The 22069-nt window shown below is 34.5% G+C and overlaps 2 protein-coding genes and 4 non-coding genes across 8 annotated transcripts; 1 reads left to right on the top strand and 5 right to left on the bottom strand.

Moving 5' to 3' along the window:
• Positions 1–7884: 7884 nt before the first annotated feature.
• On the bottom strand, positions 7885–18535 carry LOC148611587 (large ribosomal subunit protein eL8-like). The gene is made up of 7 exons (XM_088592289.1): positions 18462–18535; positions 14260–14380; positions 13830–13979; positions 13045–13265; positions 10299–10429; positions 9295–9364; positions 7885–8024 (listed from the first exon to the last, which is right to left on the bottom strand). Exons 1-7 carry the CDS (start codon positions 18462–18464, stop codon positions 7920–7922), a joined length of 801 nt encoding a protein of 266 aa, XP_088448415.1. The 5' UTR covers positions 18465–18535; the 3' UTR covers positions 7885–7919.
• LOC148611591 (small nucleolar RNA SNORD36) lies at positions 9571–9644 on the bottom strand. Its single transcript, XR_015924643.1, has one exon. It is a non-coding gene; the product is annotated as a small nucleolar RNA SNORD36 (small nucleolar RNA).
• Positions 11102–11177, bottom strand: LOC148611590 (small nucleolar RNA SNORD36). The gene has a single exon (XR_015924637.1). It is a non-coding gene; the product is annotated as a small nucleolar RNA SNORD36 (small nucleolar RNA).
• LOC148611589 (small nucleolar RNA SNORD36) lies at positions 12264–12339 on the bottom strand. The gene has a single exon (XR_015924642.1). It is a non-coding gene; the product is annotated as a small nucleolar RNA SNORD36 (small nucleolar RNA).
• Positions 13442–13519, bottom strand: LOC148611588 (small nucleolar RNA SNORD24). The gene has a single exon (XR_015924632.1). It is a non-coding gene; the product is annotated as a small nucleolar RNA SNORD24 (small nucleolar RNA).
• Positions 18506–21858, top strand: LOC148611586 (mediator of RNA polymerase II transcription subunit 22-like). Of its 3 annotated transcripts, none has more exons than XM_088592291.1 (5): positions 18506–18552; positions 19436–19469; positions 20169–20332; positions 20829–20909; positions 21622–21858. In XM_088592291.1, the coding sequence occupies exons 3-5, from the start codon at positions 20207–20209 to the stop codon at positions 21838–21840; spliced, it is 426 nt and encodes a 141-aa protein (XP_088448417.1). In that variant the 5' UTR covers positions 18506–18552; positions 19436–19469; positions 20169–20206; the 3' UTR covers positions 21841–21858. The 3 variants fall into 3 exon arrangements, with proteins under 3 accessions (XP_088448417.1, XP_088448419.1, XP_088448418.1); XM_088592292.1 differs by having other exon boundaries at positions 18511–18552; positions 19436–19460; XM_088592293.1 differs by lacking the exon at positions 19436–19469.
• Positions 21859–22069: the final 211 nt, after the last annotated feature.

Genomic DNA, 22069 nt, shown 5'->3' with positions numbered 1-22069 from the left:
TTATTTTCGAATTTTCAAAGATGCACTTACGTTTGTCTAAAAGTTTCTAACATATTAAATCACAAGCTATGAAGTTCTTATACGGTCTGAATCTCAAATATATTTAATTCTATGCAAACCCGATTTTAGAAAAATGTATGATGAAAAAGAGGTTTCTTATCAAACAAGACATTAAAGTTACCAAAAAGTCTCTGGTTTAGATTATCATGGAGGGTTTCTAGATGTTGTATTTTACTAATATACTAACACCAGGATTTTAAAGACTTTTTATAATTCATAGGTATTCGTTTTGGTCCGATACCCATGCCAATAAAGTCGAACAGTTGCATATGAATTAATATCAGTTTCCGCTCTATAGATGACGTATTATCTTTCAACAATCCTGGCAGAAAAACTGGCTCGGACGTCGCCCAGTATAAAACGGTTCGAACCTGACAGCAGATCGGACATACTGTTGTCTTGTAAGACTGTGGTGTCCCCAGATGAGAATCTTAGCACGCTCACATCTGGTATGCATGGTGCCCCAACCATTCCAACAAAAAGTACACAATCACACGTTCAGACTGTAGACCATCTATTCAAGTACACAATTCTGATTATTTCAAAATAATCGAACCATGTTCCATCACTTTAAGTGATATATTTGACTACAAAGATGGCGAACCACATTGTACTATATCAAAATGTGATATTAAATATTGCAAAACATGCAAGATTCTTATAACCTTCCATACAAGAAGTCACGATGACTTAAGTTGCATATCAACAAACGTAATATATGAATTAGAATGCAACTTTTACGGTCCAATATATGTCGGTGAAACGGTTAAACAAAAGAATGTGCGGTCATCGTTCGGGGATAAATACCACCAAATTCCCGGCAGTTTATCAACAATTTAATCAACAAGATCATTCAATCCTTTCTATGAAAGTTCGTATTTTAGAAAAAAAAATTTACCATCCTACGAACAGTCCCGTTCTAAGTAAAAGCTATCGTAGGGAAAGAGAGGAGTACTGGATACGCAGACTAGGTACTGCAATACCTTACGGTTGCAATGACAACATCAAAAGTATAGGAAACCTTTCAAGCCAATATAACAATAGCTTAAATGTGATGAATTTATTTGACAAAACTCCAAGACGGAAAAGGAGTCATGGCCATCGCCACTATACGTCACCTAAGTCTCAATAGATGGTCTCCTTCCTTTCATACAAAAACCTCTTGGACTTCATCACATTAGAACCAAACTCTATTCTATACCTCTCACTCTACTACACTCCCTTTACAAAACAAGTCTAGACACTCCTGTTTCTGACCCTACCTCATCATTATGCAGATTTCTTGTCATCATTTTAGATATTGGTTTCCACAGACTCTTTAAACCAGTTTGTGTAAAAAGTTAAGATGAAGAAAAACGATCATTTCTTCCACAACCGTTTATCAACAAAGGTATAGATGCAATTAATTTGGCTAACATCCTCCATCACAAAAACGTTACCAACAAAATGCACCCATATTTCAAAGACAAATCCATACCAATAATTTCATATTCCTATACTTTGCATCCAAAATTTTCTATTACAAAAGGCTATTGCAGAACCTCGAGATTGAGGACTTCAAGGCTAAACCACTTGACAGTTCTTGCAAAAACTCTCCATTCAAATATGGTCCTTCCGGTCACGTCGTTACGGGAGATTTGTCCATCATCGAAAACGAAACTCTGCGTAATATCCTTTCTAAAGGTTCCAAGTTTCGTGAACCGTGTTCCATAAATTGGAATTATAACTTTAAAGTTCTTATGAATGCCGTGGAGGACTACGCGAGAAAATGGATAGAACGAGAACAAGAAGACATTGATTCTCTGTCAGAGTGTTTAAAGGCCGTGAGGTCTTTAATTTTGAAATGAATGAGTTTTAAGTAGGTCAATGAGTGCCAATGCTACATCAGTTTTCAAAGACCCGATGTAGCAAAAACACTGTCTACTATACATGACAAATATGTTGTCGTACCAGCAGACAAAGCCCAAAACAACATTGTTTCTGTCTGCAAAACGTTTTACATCCAATGTTTATTATCAGAGGTAGAAGTAGAAAATAATAGGAGTGATAAGACCTATACTGCTACCACACTCTCTAAAGAAGAATTAAATTGTGGAAAACCATAAATCTGTGTAATCCTCTTTTGGTCTCTCTACCAAGGACGATGACTGTGATTTACCGTCTGTGTACTGGATTCCTATACTCCACAAGAATCCATACAAACAACGTTACATAGCTGGATCTGCAAATTGTACCACCAAACCTCTTTAACTTCTATACTCACAACTGTCAAAGAGGGTTTGCAGTCCTAACACAACACTTGTTACTCCCGTAGTGGTATTAATTCAATGTCGATCCTGAAAAACTCGAAAGATCTTTTGGAGACAATCAGCTCAAGACTATCATCAGAATATAATAGCATTAAAACCTATGATTTTTCAACACTGTATACTTCTATTCCACATACTCAGTTAAAATCTCGACCAAAAAACATTTTACATTTTTTTTTCCCAAAAAGATGGCACACCTAGATACAAATATATAATTCCTCATACTTTGTAAGACATAATTCCAAATCATCTTCCAAATATACAGAAGTTGTTTACAAAATGCTGGATTTTTAATCGACAACATATTTGTCCAGTGTGGTGGACGCGTTTTTCAACAAACGGTCGGCATTCCAATGGGAATTATGCTCCTCTACTTGCTGACCTATTCCTTCACTCTTACAAGGCTGACTTTATAGCTGATCTAATAAAAAAAAACAATATCGTTTAGCTAAATCCTTTAATCTCAGTTTTCGCTATATAGATGATGTATTATCTTTAAACAATCCTAATTTGGGGGATTTGATACATCTACTCCAAAGAACTTGAGATAAATGATACTACAGACTAAGTGAAGACAGCCTCATATCTTGACCTACACTTAGAAATCGGCGGTAGAGAAAACTATTGACCAAACTTTACGACAAACGTGATGACTTTTCATTCAAAATTGTCAACTTTCTTTTCATCTGTGGCAACATCCCTTCAGCACCTGCGTATGGATTGTTCATACCAACCCTCATACGTTATGCCAAAGCTTGCCGACACTACGTAGACTTTTTGTATCGCGCTAGAGTAAATAGGCTTCTGGAGCAGTGTTTTGTTGCTATAAGAGTAAAGTCATCACTTCAAAAGTTTTATGGTCGTCATCATGAACTCATGGATCATTACAGTGTATCCAACTGCGTCGTGAAAACTGATTTCGTCTCTCCCGAACTTGACTTTTTATGAGCAACTCAATGGGTGTTTCTAGAAAAGTAGAGGACGCTTACCCTACCGGTGCACCTGTCCCATGCTCCCAGTTTTTAGTGGAGTCCGAGTTGCTCATTTGTTTATTTTACTTAAATTATTTATGATTTTAGTTACTTAATGTTCTTTGTCGTGTATGTCTGTTTTCCATGTCTGGACTTTGCCCCTGGATTATATTCTTTTGATTACCGCTATAACCTTGGTTCCCTTGAATACTCCCTCATTGAATTTATTATCAAATTTACGCAACGGATGTTTACATGTAGCATTCCAACTCGCCCAGCGAATATGTTTTGAACAGAGTCTGCCTCATAGAAGTGTAGGAAAAGATCAGAGTAGGGTTGCACAATTAATGCTCATCGGGATGTCTACTGTTTGTTGAATTATAAATCCACCTTGCCAAAAATAAGTATTCCAGCAGAATCAAAGCCACGTCTATAACAAACACATCGGTATCGGAACTGACCATTTTGATTGATTTAATGCTACATTATCCTGCATGTTTGGCTTGGAGGAACATTCTCTTATCTGCTTCTTCTTGATTTCAAGCTGTTTTCTGGTCAATATCTATAAATTTATTATATACAAAGTGTTTTACTTGTGTTTTAACTACTACATCATGTCAATATTAGATGTGATCCTGTCTGCAAAGGAACCCCAAAAAGCTCGGTTTTATTTCGTCACACTGAAGAAAAATGTTCCAAGATTTCGGTGGTATATTATTTCCAATCACTTTACGCATGGACCCTTTACCACGTTTACCTCCTCGCTTCGTTCGTAAGGCTGCCGTCATAATACACATAAAAGACATCATCAACCCTCTGATAGTTTTGCACAAGAGATAAAATATTTGAAATGATAACAGTTCCCTAATGATGCACCATCAACCATGTAAGAATCGACCAATGACACTATACTTGGTATTTTTCTACCATATTCTAATAGGGAATTGCTACATATACCATTGAAAGCTTTGATCAGTCTACTTCTGGACCGGTCAGCATCCAACGCCTTAACGCACTATCACCTCTCAAAGTAACAAAAGTAAATGAGTTGCTCATTTACTTTTTTTACTTTGTATGTATGATTTTAGTTACTTTATGTTCTTTGTTGTGTATTTCTGTTTTCCATGTCTGGTCTTTGTCCCTGGATTACATTCTTTTGATTACCGCTATAACACTGGTTCCCTTGATTACTCTTTCACTACAGCATAATATTGTTCGTGTGCCTGATCAATGGCAATATTTCAAAAATGGCTTTCGGACTTTCTAACACTGACGTTTTTTGTCAAATTCCTTGTAGACTTCAGGGTGAAATGTGTGTAGCATAGCATAATATCTAGAAGATGTATGGGAAGCCATCGAGTATGATCAAGTACAAAGAAATACAGTATCAGCGATGACAGTTTCTTTGTAAGGCCTGAAATCTGACTCCCGGTGTGATCTACCAAGAGAGAGAACAAGGGGTTCTAGGTTCAAATCAAAGTCAAATTTTGAACTGTGGAATTTCTTTTTCTTGCTCCTAACAGCAATACATCTCACCTACTTCAACATTACCAGGATTGGTTAGCTCCACATCTATATATATATATATGCATTTTGAGCAAATTAAACATACAACAGGCAGTAATTTGGTACTTTGTTTTAGCACCCGTGCAGGTCCGGGTGTCAAAAGAATAGGCCTGCAGCATTGCTAAGCTTGTCGTAAAAGGCGACTAAATAGTGCCTAAACCGGGGGCTAGGGCGCTCTGCCCACAGAGCAACTGGGTTGTGTGCCTCAGGTGGTGGAATGGGGTACCCCTGGCGTGTTACATGTTGGGGTTGTCAGGCTATAATACGGAAAACCTGACCGCAAACCAGCAGTGCACCGTGTTGGGAAAGATGCCACGTTCCTTGCACGTTAAAGAACCCTACTGTGGTATTCTCCCGGAGGAGGAACCATAGGACTCCGCCACAGGAGGCTATTTTGCCTGACCCTACCCACCTCTCCCTATTTCCAGTGGCAATCAAAATTTCTCGACCCCCTTATCCTTGTGTCCCATCCCATTTTTCATTGCATCACCATTTCATGTTCATTTAATCATCCACTTCATGTTCATCGCCTGAATGCAGCTGAAAAATTGCTGCTCGGGCGTTAAACCCCAACAAACTTTGTTTTAGCCACATTGGAGATTACAAGGAAAGACTCCTGCAACCAGTCTCATCGTGCATCCAGTGTTATTTAAACCCCGCGCCACCAGTACACCGTCCGAGGGACTTATAAACCCATCCTTTTTGGCTTGGCCTAAAAACAAAATTCTGCACACCAGGCAAGATTTAGTATATAAAAGAACCTGGTTCTGGAAAATGTTACGTCCTACAGAAAATGCTTGTTTAGCCCTCGGATTCCCCAATTGTAGGCGACGTTATACATCCATATTCAAGACTCCTGTTTTATGAAACCTTGTGATACTATTCCATTGAGATCCTTACTCCCCCATCCTCCGAGCTATGGCCAAGCAAACTTAAATGGTCGATTTTCATCCAACCTTCACAAAAATATGTGGCAGGCGGGAGGATTCTGTATATTTAACATTTCATACCGGATATTTGCTGGTCTAATTTTAGCTACTTGAAGTATAGAGATGTTCTTAATCCACAGCCACATCGGTTCAAGGGCCACAACTCGATAAAAAATTAGCGGAGCAGAACGAAACGTAATTTTGATCTGCAACTCATAAGGGAAGACTTGCATACCAAAATTCAGCTCAATACTTGCAAGCGTTTAAAAAAGTGCGGAAAACTTAAATTTCGGTATTTTTTTCTGAATTCAAGGGCCACAACTCTGACAAAAATCAGCGGAGCAAAGGTGTCAATAACCACTTCCAGGTCAAATGGCCACCCCACCTATGTAGTACCAAAAACACACTGAACCTAGATTTATGCATTGAAAGTGCATTTTTTGTGTGTATTCTTATCAAAAGTAGGCAAAATAAAGCTGAGAATGTGAACTTCAAAATTATATTTGTTATTTACTACTTAAAAGTGTATGAATCTTGTTGACATGCGAGTAATTTGCCTCCATGTGGTCAGTTACCAGAAAAGATAAAAATGTGGATTTTCAGCATTATTTATTCATGACATTTTTGTGAAGAATTTATACGATCATCACACCATTAGCATAATGATTTTGAAATCCTTATTTTCAAAGCTTCACAATGGTATGCAACTTTAAGGTGTCCTTTGTCCTAGAAATTCACAGTGAAACTGAAAATTTCTTGTTAAACATGTAAAGTAATGGAAACGTTATTTGTGGTTAGTGAAACAAGAACGAAACGTGAACTTAATCTGTACCTCATAAGGATAGACTCGCATACTAAAAATCAGCTAAATACCTGCAAGCGTTGGAGAAAAGTGTGGAAAAATTAAATTTCTGTGTTTTTTTCTAATTTCACGGGCCATAACTCTTGACAAAATTCAGAGAAGTGGAATGAAACATAATTTGATCTATAACTCATCAAGGTTGACTCATTTACCAAAAATCAGCTCAATATCAGCAAGTGTTTAGAAAAAAATATGGAAAACTTCATTTTTTAAAAGACTGCCAGTGCAAATCTGAAGTCCCCTTCCACTAAAGTCAGTAGAGGACAGTCTTAAATAATTAATTTTGTACACAATTTTTTTTATGAAACATGATTGTACTGTCAAACATGCCTAATGTGAGCCCTTTAATTTCGAAATAAAATTACAATCACCAGTTGGAAATCATAATTTTGGATTATCAAAGTCATTTTTGAGCAACTTAGAAAACTTCAGGTGAAACAGCCTTATTTTGGATGAAATTCAATGCAAACAAAATCACTGTAATTGCTACAAGACTTTTGTTGTATGGAACAATTTCATAGAGGTACATTTACACCTAAAAGGGTTTCTACTTCTGGTTGTATTGGCCATTATAAATTTGATATTTATAGCCAGCAAGGAGGAGATTAAATATTTTTTTACCAATCTATGTCATATGACAACAAAAAAAGTGAGACATACAGACTTGATGATCACTTCATACCAATAACTTGTCAAACAGGTGATTAAAAAAATATTAAGTGTACAGACATAGGATCATCCTATACTCAAAACATATCATACAAGTAAGGTAGATAATCTATTATTGCAGTTTTTGTCAAGATGAACCTCCCATACTGAGAGCTTTTATTACTTCGATTATAATATGGTTACTTTTTACAAAACATCATAATTTATTGTATGCAATATAGTTAATATTGTTAAAGTGTTTTTAGGACAAGCTCGTATATATAATTTCTTTTCAACACACTGTATATACTACATATCACTCTCCTAGCATAATAACTGCTATCCAGGATGTGAAAAAAAACTTGCAAGGCATGAGCACTACTTGTTTCTTTTATGGTGTACTGTAATAATATGAATACAGAGGAGGTGTTAAGTAAAAAGCTTTGACATAGTGATTATGCTTCTGTGTAAGCAACTGCAATATATCTGCCTATAGAATATGGGAAACTTGGCCATGCCTAAATCAAAATGATAATGCATTCTCTTCAGCCATAATTTATTTATAGTGTCACTTTCAGCCCATCTTTTGAGCCAATTCTTTTGCTCTAAGTTTCTCCAACTTCGTAATCCTGGCCTGTGACTTGTTGCCCATAATACCACCACCCCAGTGTTTACGGATCTGTAAAGTAAAGATTGTAAATTACCATTCAACTACAAATTCCCACCTTAAAACATATATGTGCATTCTTTTCCACAGTTACTACTCAGACACAGCCAAGGAAATATGAATCATTTCTTATCATATATCCATTATCTTATACATCACAGTAGTACATTTTTTATCAAACAATACCTCATATCACTTCAAAAGCCTACATGGATTTTCTTACGAGAAACAAAAAATGAAAGTTGCTATTTTACAATACAATACTGTATTTAGCATCATTTCTTGTACTGATTTTTGGTACAAGTTTTTAATAAGCTTAATATTTTAGTGTTAGAAATACTAGAATTCATGGCTTCAGTTGACATTCATGAATGGTATGAAAAAATGCTCAGCAGATAGATTTTAGCAGTAACATTTGAACTTCATGGCCGTAGTGGACATACAGTAACCAAGAAATGATCTGCAAAAATCTTTTGCTGTGTATACAACAAAAGTGCTCATTTTGTTTTAAAGATGTTTACTGAGCTTACACTGAATTTTGAATTTATCCTAACATTAACAAGAATCTTAAATATTAATTACTTGCTCTTTAGTTCTAAAATCTTTAAGCGACTTCACTTACAATAAATAGCTGTAAATGTTGACATTTTTAACATAATAATCATTATGTTTATATATATGGATATTTAATTTTTTGTGTCAGTAGCAGTCTTCAAAACTGACACCAGCTCAACAGCTATGGCTGGTTAAAATACTGGTGGGCTTGCAGAATTTGGCAAACATGCCAATGATTGCTATACAACTTCATTTAAATGCTTGAGCTTGGGCTTGTCAGAAATTTATACGGCCAGGACTGCAGTAGAAAGCAATATACTAAGTAGCACTACTCAGACACAGCCAAGGAAATATGAATCATGTTTCATCATAAATCCGTTAGATTATCCATCAATGTAGTGGCATGATGTAAATTTGAAATGAGGCCATTAAATTTTTTTATCCCACAAAATTAATTACTGCTAGGTTTTTCTAAGCAAATCCCACTGACTGACACATTTTTTCACAAGTTTCCTATGCATCAATTTGGTATTTCAACCTGACATGTTTTCACTGCAATATTCTGGAATAATTTACAGACGCCCAAAAATGGATGTAAAGATATAGTGTTATGATAATGAGTAAAATTCAGCCAAAAGGCTTTAAAGCAAATGAAGTTATCCTTCAATTCTAAATAATGCTTACATATAACAGGTGAAATAAGTAAGTTCAACTTATATTTACTGACCTCATCTCCTCTATCGTTAAAGTTGGTCTTAACAGCTTCTGTAACTTTGTTCAAAGCTGTCTTGTCTTCACTGTAAAATATTGAATAAAACAAGTTCAGTGATCTGGCTCTAACAATGGCTCTTAATCTTCTATACTATATCAATTTTTCCATGACAAAAAAAAAGTATCAGCCACTTATGTGCTAATTAAGCTTAATCAATAATTCAAGCAGTAAAAACCTGTGCCTTTACAATCACCACAACAGATCATTACGTCGCAAAATATTATAAAATTGCCAGCTCAGTTTTAAAAAGCTCGATTGTTATTCTCCATGATTTTTCAGGTGAAGAAATTCTCGCATCATAGCCAGCAAACGATTATCTTAATACACCCCTCAAAAGTTATGTTGGACTAACAGTATTATCAACTAATCAGAACATGTTCTTTTAAGTATCTGTAATAGACACAATTGATTGATTGATTGTTGGGGTTTAACGTCCGAGCAGCAATATTTCAGCTATATTCAGACGATGAACATGAAACGGATGATAAAATGAACATGAAATGATGATGAAATGAAAAACGGGATGGGACACAAGGACAGTAGGGTCGACATATTTTGATTGCCACTAGCAAAATGGAGGGATGGGTAAGGTCGGGCTATTTAGCCTCCTGTGGCGAAGCCCAAAGGTTCCTACTCCTATCGAATACCACAGTAGGGTTCTTTAACGTGCGAGGAACGTGGCATCTTTCCCAACACGGTGCACCACTATGGTTTGCGGTCAGGTTTTCCGTATTATAGCCTGTATATATGTAACATGCAAGGGGTACCCCATTCCACCACCTGGGGCACACATCCCAGTTGCTCTGTGGGCAGAGCGCCTAGCCCCGGCTAGGTTTCTGAGCACTATTTAGTCGCCTTTTACGACAAGCTTAGCGCTGCTGCAGACCTATTCTTTTGACACCCGGACCTGCACGGGGCTAGACACAATTGAATAAATGAAATATTTTTAATATGCTTACGAATTAACAGTTGTAAGACAAAGAGATGAACAGGTTTTTCTGTGGACAACACGTCCAAGTCTGTTTTTGCCTTTAACAATGCAGTATGGGACACCCATCTTTCTGCAAAGGGCAGGTAAAAAGATGACGATCTGAAAAGAAAAATAAATATTGAAATATGCAACTGCTTTACAGAAAAAAAAAGCACTAACATGTGAGGATTATTCTGAGTTCAGAGATCTAGGTGGTAGACTTTTGTCCATCATTTCCACATCAGATAGCAAATATTGCAATCATCATCACCCAGAAAATTCGACATTCACATGCTCTCCCTAAATGATTTTAAGAAACTCTATGCAAAATTTTCAGATGTTAAAATTGTATAGGTAGGTACATGAAGTAATTCAATTAACCCATTTTTTTTCTATTTTCATTAAAGCAGCTACTGATGAACAAAAAATAAGGTAAAACAATTTTAAATTTGAAACTGGACATTAAATTGCTCTAATCTTATAAAAATCTGTATATATGGTTAGATTCAGTATAATGAAAAAAAAACAAAAAATCAAATTTTGTTGATACTAAACAAAATTTAGTTTTGGACCCAACGACCAGTTTGAAAATGGGACTGATAATTGGAAGTATGAAAACACAGTTAACAGTTGTTTTCAAAGCGCATTCCCTTAATAAATCAAAAATCATTTTCAATTCTAGTAGAAGTGGTATGTCAAAAACAAAAGTTGCCACTTAACAGTTATGTAATTATCCCATTTTCATAACACTTTAGTTTATCAATTTTTTATTCCGTTTTTGAAACATAGTTGTATGCTCAGATTTAAAAAGCTCGATGTTTTAATCCACATGGAGTATTCAGGTGAAGAAATTCACACATCACTGCAATACAACTACAAACTCAAGTACCGCATATTAAAATACTGAAATGGTCTGAAGTTTGACACATTAGTGTAAGATTTTGTATGAATAAGGCAAAATGGGAAAAATCAGAAACATGCATGTCAAAACCCCACCATTCTGATAAAAAAAACTTCATTTAATGATGCTTTCTCTATTTGAGAAGACTATTATTTGATCACTGCATCACTATATTTGCTCAGAAATTTTTCAACAGAATGTAAGAAAAATGAGGTTTTTGACAATTATCTACCCTTGATACATTTATTTTCAGTCTGTTTGAAATTATGACTCATATGGAAGATTTTCCCTTGATTCTGATGGTGCAAATAGTCATATTTGACTTTTAAAATGGTGTTTTTTTTTCATACATGTACCTAGTTTCTACCACTGCCTGAATCTTAGAGATACTGACAGTTAGTAGGCCATAATAAATTAAGACAACAGGTTAACAAGGGACAGTGTATAGTATTTCACATTTGCCAACTGTAAGCTAGTAGTTATACTATGAGCTACAGGGCAAGTTGCAATACTTCTACGTCTGTAGTTGATTAGTTCACCAAAATTTTTAATGTTAAAACCTACAATAAGGAATTTCTTCTTACTTTATGTCATAATAGAACAGGCTATATTTATTCCCTAATTTTTTAATAAGATTCATCAAGAAGCAATCAAAGAAGTATTTCTGACAAATTTGCTAAATTCAGAAGGATAACTAGTTTTCGGTAAGTACCCCCTTATTTTTTCAAGGCTATTTTGTCTTCGCATATTAAGGGAAAGTAAAGGGTCTTTCAACCTGGCAACTCAGAGTAAATTGAAATTAATTAGCCCATGGAATTTGCTAAGTGGCTCTGATCTTCATCCAAGGGAAATGTGGCTAAAAATCAGAAACATACACTACATAAAATCTTTGAACAAAATTTCTCACAATACCTAAATACTTCTATGACTTCAGCAATAAAATGATAAAATCACATGAACTAATATAAACAGTAAGTTTGGCTACATCAGTAAAAGAAACCAATTCATCAAATTACAATAATGCTTGATTTGATAACATAAACAACATAGTTGTAAGCTCAGATTTAAAAAGCTCGATGTTATATTCCACACAGAGTATTCAGGTGAAGAAATTCACGCATCACTGCAATACAACTATGAAATGCACTTAAAGTGGGATACTTTATTTATGAATCATGGGTCAATGAATAAAGAAGATGACATATGCACCCACATTTCTGGTACTAAAATACACAACAAATGCCATTTAATCCCAGTTATACTTTGAGAGGTCAACTTCTGGTGGAAAACTGACTAACAATTGACCTGCTAATAAACAAGACAATCAACAGTGATTCACAACTGAACAATACCAGAATTCAGCATACAACCCTTATATCTTTATATCTTTATGGTCCATGGAGTTAATTGTTTATTATTAAGATTCCTAGTTTTGTGATTCATGACTTCTTGTGAAAGCCAAAAAAATGGGTCAAAGATGGAAATGGCTGGGTGGCTGTTAAGTCAGTAAACAGAAAGTAGAAGTGTGATAGACCTGAAATAACATCTCATACTGAAGTTGATATCTAGTGGCTGTAATTTATAGTTGCTGAGAAAAATGCTATGAAAATATTTACCCTGCCCACCTATAAGTTGAAACCAAATAACAACCACTGTATCTCTTTAGTGTCCAGGATTTTCAATACGTTTTTACTTTCCTAATACACCATGCATCAAAATTTAGCTTTTAAGTGATAATTCCTGAAAATCAAATCATGGTCACATATTCACTAACTTTTCATTCCTTTGCCAGAAAAAAAGTTACGAATTTTGTATAGCTCAATACAATTCTTACTTCAATGGGCTCAACATCGTGAGCGATGACTACAAGCTGTGCTTTTTTCTGTTCAACCAGAGTTGTAACAGTGTTGATTCCAGATCGTACAACTGGTGGTCTCTTAGTTGGCTTATCATCTTTACCATCCGCACGCTTCTCTGCTCTCTCCTTTAATCGCTGTTTCTTCTGTTGTTTAGTTTCAGGCTTGTACTTTTCCAACAGTCTGAAAACTTGTGTGGCTAAAATAAATTTGTGCTTTATTAATCATACTTCTAGCCAAAAAGGTGATAATAAACAGTGTCGCTGCAAGAGCTATAAAAGGATTGCATACTGTTTGTTTATTTTAGTTTGTGATACAAAATACATGTACCATTTCTTTGTCTTGTCATAAAATATAAGAACAAAATAACATGTTGAACTCAGAGATCTAGGTGGTAGATTTTTTTGTATCATAATGCCTTCAAATAGCAAATATTGATTCTCATCATTGTTCTAATTTATATTTTTCTCCTTGAGGAATATGTTCAGTTTTCATTTGAAGAAATAAAACAAGTTGAACTGAACTTGACATTTTTTCCATAAATGAAAAGTACTCCCTATGGAGAATCATATTCTTTCCGTTCTTAGGCCAGTCATCTAAGTTTTAACATAAGATACACTAGTGTAGGTCTGCTGTCAAAACAATTTTAAGTGTTTCATCAAAAAATTAATTGCATCAAAGAACGATAAAAATCCCTTGTTAACCAATTATTGGCAACAAAAAAGTTACTCCCTTCAACACCTCTTCAACTTTAATTATTCACCTGTTTGACGATCAAGAGTCTGTCTGAATTGGTTTATTGGAGGAGGTACTTTCAATCTTCTCAACAGAACAGCCTTCTGTCTCTGGAGACGGATATATTTGGGCCATCTCACAAAACGGCTAAGATCTCTTTTAGGCTGAATATCCTGACCTTAAAATGCAAAAGATATTCATGTCATATATACATGGAACAAACTCATCAGAAATTTCTGATAATCAATTCAAAAATTACAGCACCAAGCATACTATAGGACTCCATTTCAATGCAAGTATGTACTGTATCAATATGTCCAAAGTACATATTCTTCTTGTTAATTTTTATATAAAAATACAAACATGATATTAAATGTGATGCAAGTATATACAATATATATGTAGCAAATTTGAATGCACACTTCACAGGCTTACATAATATCATCAAACACACTTACCAATACCAAAGTTTCTTGGTCTCTTCTCAATAAGGGGATTAACGGCTTTTTTAGTTTCTATGGCCTTCTTGGCCACAGAAGGGGCTGCTGCCACCTTCTTCTTTTTCCCCTTTTTCATGGGCTGAAATTAAAACAGATTAACATCCTTTACATGATTGTAATGAACAATACTACCATCAAAAGCATGTGTGTTAGCATAGCTGTAATCAGAGCCAAACTTTCTTCAACAATACATTACATAACTTGACAATAAAGATCGAAGAAATCCAATTAACAAGAGAACCTTATTAACTGATTTTCCCTTCACCATATTACACAGACCTGGTGACGTCAGTGTTACTTCATGTACTGTCAGAGAATGGATTAATGGAGAATTTCATCATATTACAGCTATGAATGAATTAAATAGTTTATTGCAATATACTACTTCGTAGTGGTCGAAATGACATACAAAATTAAGCAGTCACCAGTACTCAGTGATCCTGTCCTTATATTGACACACACCCCAAAGCTTGAATCAACATACAGATGGTAGAAGCCAAAGGGTTTCTAAAGAGTGCAATTTATGCACCTCAAAAAATATAGAGCTTTGGACTTCACATTCCTTATTCCTACTCATGACTAAATGGGACCCCATTGCTTCCGAGATAAAAAGATTTCTATTTCAATGCGCATAACCCTAACTGATTTCATAGCCAGAGTGAGTGATACATGTCAACATGTAGATGGTAGGATTAATGAACAAATACAACATCATGTTTTATCAAGCCCCTGTAGAATTCTACTTTCCTCTGGAAAAATATTTTACAAAATACAAGAAATCTGAAATCATTTGAAAATTCCCATCAATGAGTTTTGTTATAATCAGAGCCAAACTTTCTTCAACAATACATTACGTAACTTGACTATAAAGATAAAAAAAAATCCAGTTAACAAGAGAACCTTAACTGATTTCCTTTGCCCTTATTACACAGACTTGGTGACATCAATGTTATTCATGTACCGTCTGAGAATGGATTAATGGAAAATTTCATCATATTACAGCAAAACAATCTGATGTTTGTGTACTCTAAACTTTTCACATACATGTAGGCACAAACCAGCGAACTGGTAACACATTATGTAACTTCCAGAGTAAGTTGTTCTAATCAAAGGTGTTTTTCATGAATGAATCCCATGCAGGAGACCACAAGTACATGTACTTTCATTGGCAGAACACCTAACTTTCAAAACCTTACAGTCTAAACACTTAGTATCATGCAGGACCTCAACAAGATGTTTCCCCCAAGTTTGTTTCATTACCGTACCAAGTTTTTAAGTTGTTTAAATTAAGAGTAAATATGACAGGGAAGAAAAAGACTTTACAACAATTCACATGTCACTGCAGTTATTTTACAAAAAAAAGAAAGACAGTGCATTATATTGTTGTTTTGTCTTTCATGTGAGGAAAAAAAGTCTTACTTCCAGGTACTAGCAAAAAAAGTAGGGTATGTACATGTAGACAGGGAAAGTTACATTTATCTTAATTTGAGGCTAAAAAGAATAGGGTAGCAAGAAACATTTCTTGCCCTACTCAGCACACAATTAAAACTGCCTGACAAAAAAAATCCAGCTACATGTATAACTCTCAGCATGAACTATCCCAAACTGAAATATTGAAAATTATGAAATAAAACATAGGTTGGAAACAACCCCTGATATTAGGGGCAGCCCACCCCCAATGAGGTACCATCACTCAAATGGAGGTTCTGCCCGTTACATTACTACATGTAAGTTAAAAAACAAAATCATCATTTGTTACTTAGAAGATAAATACATTTAATACAAATGTATCTGACACATCTTTTCTGAAGAGGGTATACTATTATCTTGAGTTTGCAACTTTGAAATATAAAAAAAAACGTTACTTTTTTAAATGCAAAAAATGCTCAAAATCACAAACATTCAAACTTCTTGACAAACTACTGAAAACTTTTTTACTTTCATAATAATAAAAAAGGCACCATATGAGGGGTACAGTAGTTCCCATTAAGGCGAAAGGAATACCCATAATTTAAAAGAGCTATACAACTAAAACAGCAGGTGAATGGGACAAGAAGACAAGGTTGTGCCATAATCAGAGCCAAACTTTCTTCCAACAATACATTACATAACTTGACAATAAAGATCTAAGAAATCCAATTAACAAGAGAACCTTATTAACTGATTTTCCCTTCACCTTATTACACAGACCTGGTGACGTCAGTGTTACTTCATGTATTGTCAGAGAATGGATTAATGGAAAATTTCATCATGTTATAGCAGAGACCTTTATGTGGAATTTAATAAATAGGAAACTTTTGTCAGTTTGATAAAATTATCATGCTGGGGAATACATTCCCTGACCTTTCCACTTATTTTTTAAATTATTTTTTCCCCTTTTGATGAAATGACCTGAAATAATTTGTAGCAGACGTCTAGAAGATGTAAAAATGGGAAACTGAAGACTTCATTGGTCTTTAAAAGCAAAAAAATCTGTTTTCAAGGACCATAACTCCTACATCAGACGACAAATCATTTTAAAAATTTCAGTATAGATCCATCTCCTGATGGTGAACAATAATACCTTATGTCAGAATAGTTATGCAAAATTCAAGGATTTGAGTTATTAGGAAGTTTTTTCACCCCTTTGTTCAATCTTTAGTAATACCGGCCATGTTTTTTCTAAGTTGCAAAACTTTTTTAACAATCTGTTTGTGCAGGATACCCTAAGGAACAACCATGGCAAGTTTCATTCCAATTGGTCAAGCAGTAACAGATGTTTGTTTGTTGGGGTTTAACGCCGGAGCAGCAATATTTCAGCTATATTCAGGCGAGCAGTAACAGATGAGATGTTTGTTAAATCTAAAGACAATGAAGGACACGGTGATGACAATAGCTCACACTGCCTTTAGGCCCGGTGAGCTAAGAATGTGGTATGAACATGAAGGTATGAAATAATAGAATGGGAAACTTCAGGTTTTATATCAATATTCACAATACTTTTTAGTAATGATCATTTAAAGTCATGTTGTTGTTGTTCAGTAAGTAGGAGATTTCGTTCCCTGCCATGTGTTAATACGAGACCAGTTCGTTGCAAATCTCTTCAATTACAGATTTATGGTAATAGCAATTAGTGCAAATTCTATGTTTATAACAGAAAGTTGAGAAAAGCATGTCGGATACTATTATTTGACTACCTGTTCTCATATAAAAGTAAAATATAATTCATTAACATGAAATGTAGATCTTGAAAATTTTGCTTAGCCTGGACAGATGAATTTCAGCAGGACTTTGCATTTCATTGCAGTTAACTGGTAACTAAACTTGATGTCACATACATAAGATACTGTTAAAATTTGAATAAAAATATTTTCTATGACATTATTGACACCAACTGTTGTTTAAATCGCCTTAAATTACTTGCTCATTCGCTAAGCGAATCATCTTCTCCTTAAACATTGAATCCCTAAATTCCTGTGTGACCTTAATTCTCGCTGCAAATATTTACAGTCAAAAGTAGGCCATGCTTAGAGTGATCGGGTTCCTAGATGTTTACATTTAAATGGTTTGTGCAAAGACCGAACAACCAAGAATACATTTCTGCATGAGTTCAGATATCTCGGATTTACTCTACACAAACAACGTACATGTACAATGCCGAAAAATTGATCAAGCAGATGATCGTCACCAGAGTTCAACAGGAATTTACGAACTTCGTTTGTAGACAAACCATCCTTTTGTCCTAGTGCTTTAATTTGAAAATGGGTTGTATGTGACGTCAAGTGTAGCTTTTTAGTAATGATAAACTATCAACCGAGGAAAAGCACACTAAACTGCCTCACGATACTGTAAACAAAACCACCTTTCAATACTTAATCAGCAAAATGACTCTAGTTACTAGACCAACAAGTGAGTCTGAAGCAAAGAATAAAGTACTCCTTACGGTGTCAAAGCAATTCGATGTTCATTTAGATTATTTGGATAAAAATTTAGTGATTTAATACATCGGACTGTCGACCTTAAATATCGCCTTATGAAGGATGTTCATAAAGAAATAAAGACAGGAGCCCAAGAAAATGATTCTTCTTTTAAAAATGCGGTATGATTTGTCTTGAAGGAATTAAGGATGACTAATAATACTGCTGGATTAGTGATGTACAATTAAACTTTCGTTCACCCACCATGTTGACTTGTACCGGAAAGAACGTGACATCAATTCCACTTCCGGTTGTACAAAATGAGTTATTGCCCTTGCACAAATTAGGAAAAAAGGTAAAACAATGTATTTTCATGTTTATATATATCAGTTTTGGGATTGATATGTGTGGCGTAAAACCGGCATGATTTTGTGAACGAACTACACTTCACTGGTCACTGCTTATAGTAAACAACAATCAGATATAATTTATAAAAAATTATTATTCCTCTCCAGTCTTTGTTCTAGCTCTAACGGGTCAGGGAGAACCACTACCTGACATATTATATCTCAATTGAGATATAATCCACCAATTGGCATATACAAAGATAGACCAATCGACATATAATTTACTGTTTTTTTTTCAAAATTAAATCTTTGTTTTAGAATGGTGCATCACTTTTCAAAGACAAAACACATATATGACCCTTACTGAGCCCAAAATGTATTTTCTTTTTGTTGAAGCATGCTGCATTTCTTGAGCCTTCCTATTTACAATATTTCTGTTGTTGTGTCAACTGTTCCATTGACCTTCAATAATGATGATCAACAGTGTTTTTGCTAGGATTTGAAAATAGAGGGGTGCAGGGATGAAGGCAATTTACCATAGCATGTTTTTTTTTCAACAAAAAAAGGGACATTGATTTTGTATGTTTGTGTTAAGTCAGTAATTTGTATTCTTATTGCTTACCTGCCAACTTTTTAAAATGAAGGTGACATCATAATTTGCACACTGAGTAAATTTGACTGCATGATTAATATATGCATGACACCCTTATTGTATTAATCGACCTTTCTCAGATGACCAAGTGCTTTTAGAAATTTAACACTTATATATATATATATGTGATTCAGCTGAAAATGTATTATTATAGCCTTCAGATCCTTTATGAAAGAGTTAGGAAATCAGTTTTGATTTAATCAATTGTCGTGTGAACACGATTTTCATTGTTCTTGTAGTGTGGCAGCAAGTCAACTAGTGGAGGTAATAAGGGCAAGTAATTCTTTACATGTAATTGCTAAAATTCTACCTACATGTATTCTGTATTACTATGAAAAAAATCCAACTGGTGTTTAATTTCTGAGTCATGATAATGTAGAAGCATGGGGATTGTGTACACATTTTATGTGATGTAGACAAGATTTACTTTTTGTATGAACTAAAAGATAAAAAAATTTGTTTGACTGCTGGTTAAACATGAAAAAAAAACAATAGTGTTAAATATGTTTACAAAATTTATGTACATGTAATAGGGACTGAGCATCACCAACGTCCTATGAATGTACTAGTACATGTAGCTGCTGTGAAACATAGTTCCGTCAGAAGTGATGCATTTATATGTATTTATGAAATGATTGCACTGAAAGAAAGTAGTAGTAGACCTATGGACTGAGTCTATGTAAAATCAAGCAGGTCTTTGATGAAATCGACTCAATTTCTGTTGAAATCTACAGTGTGGTCTACATAAATGATGATGGGTCTCTGTTGACCAAAAATAAAGTTTCTAACACTGCTGATTGTACTTGCAATGCAGAGGCACATTGCTTGTCATATGAAGTCCGGCAAATTCCTGTTGTACTAGACATCACTCATAACAAAGTTGTTATTTGTGTACACATAGCTCTGTCCCTCATAGGCAAAGCCTAAAATCATATTATGTTTAATTACAAATTCTTTGGGTTTTTTTTTCAGCTGTATCAATGTAGTTTGAAAATTATAAGAGAGTAACTATGTCCCAATCTCAGAGAGGAATCTCACAGACAAAAGAGGCTCTGCTAAAGACGTATCATAAGAAGCTCAAAGATGATGTTAGGTCAATGTTTGACAATTACACAGAAATAATACGACTTGCTAGGGTAATATAATGTTATATACAATTGTAGTAATAGGGTTGACCAGGTAGAATTGAGAAAGACTAAAATTTTCATGCTTACCAGTAGATTTATGAAGAGAGATGGGCATATAACCAGGCCCTTATCCATCCTAGAATTTTTTTCCATTATCTTATTATAAAAACCCATCTCACTTCATTCTCAAATTTCTGTAACAATCTGTAGTCTTGATGATGGATTAAGGGTTTACTAAATATTGTTTTATTGTTTGTCTACTTGTATATTGGAAAACTAAGGAGGTTATTATGGTTATCTTTTGAAGTCCAAGAAATATCCAGGATTTTTATATAATGTGATTGTCTACTATACCAACCCTTGGAAATATTTTTGTGTACATGTATATCAAGTTTATTAAATATGACTATGGAAACAAGAAATTTAACTTTTGAGACCAGATACATGTACTTGCCAAAAATGCAAACTGAACTGAAAATAACAATGATCAAATTATTTATTTCAGATAGAAGAGGATACACAAATATCTAAAATGACACAAACTGAACAGGACCAATATGAAATGCAAGTCAGGGCCTCTAACATAGTAAGTTAAAAGGTTTACATGGACTGTACCAGTAAATTAAGAAATTTTTGTGTGCATTATTATTTAGATTTTGTCATTTTTGGCAAAAATGTGATTCAAATTTTGCTTTATGGAGAAAAATCTTGCTTTGGTAATCTGAACATGTTGAAACCTCTAAAGCACAACTTAGTTCTTAATCATCCGAGTAATTTTGATTGAATTTTATAGGAAGATTGGGCATCATATGTACATTATGTAGATGTAGATAGTGTACATGGAGGAATGTAATTATTGTCAAATGCCTATAAAGTGAGATTATGGTATCTTGAAGAGTTTTACATGTTGAAACCTTGAAAGCACAACTCCACCTAAACCATGCAATGGCTTTTGATGACATTTTACAGGAATGTCGGCCATCATATGTAGCTGTGAATGAAAGAATATAATAGTTAATAATTGAACAATTTCTCCAAGGAAAAATTATCTAACTTAAGGGTTCAACATATGATGAAGGGGAGATTTCCCCCAAGTTCTTACTCGTAAAATTGTAGGTAATAGTTGAAATTTTTTGGGGATCACAGACAGGTTATCAGTTTTACTCTTATCTTTAATCTTATTCTTGTTTACCATAATTTAAATAAGAACTCCTCGAGAAAAAGTTATGTGTGACTCTTACTGTAATGTTTATCTTTTCCTTTTACTTTATGCAGGAACTTTTATTTATTGTTTTCAGGGTAGAGCTGGAGAATCTCTAATGAAGTTAGTGTCAGATTTGAAGCAGTTTTTAGTGCTGAATGATTTTCCATCAGTAAATGAATCTATAAAAAGTAACACACAATTGTACAAGTCTATACAAAGTGAGTGTGACAAAACTTTATTGTCATTGAAGGATGAAATGTCTGTTGAATTGTTTGAGTTGGAAGATGAATATTATTCCTCTGCATACAAATAAAAATTTAACATTCATGAATTTGGTGTCATTTTGTTATTGTCTGTCACTACCATTATGTTATCATTTGACGTTTTAGGAAAAAACTTATTTTAATTCAAATGGAATCAGTGGCAGCCAGATTTTTAATAAACCAGTTCCAACAGGAAACTTCATTATTCACTTCATTGTTACTTCATTCTGTAGCATTAATAAATTTACCCTTCTGTGTGGGGTGGACTGCCGATAACAA

Source organism: Perna viridis, chromosome 7 (genome assembly GCF_037379345.1).
Source record: "Perna viridis isolate PV_CMFRI_1.1 ecotype Kerala chromosome 7, ASM3737934v1, whole genome shotgun sequence".
Lineage (NCBI taxonomy): Eukaryota > Metazoa > Mollusca > Bivalvia > Mytilida > Mytilidae > Perna > Perna viridis.
The sequence above is the reverse complement of the archived record's forward strand: the minus strand, read 5'-3'. Positions and strand labels throughout refer to the sequence as shown.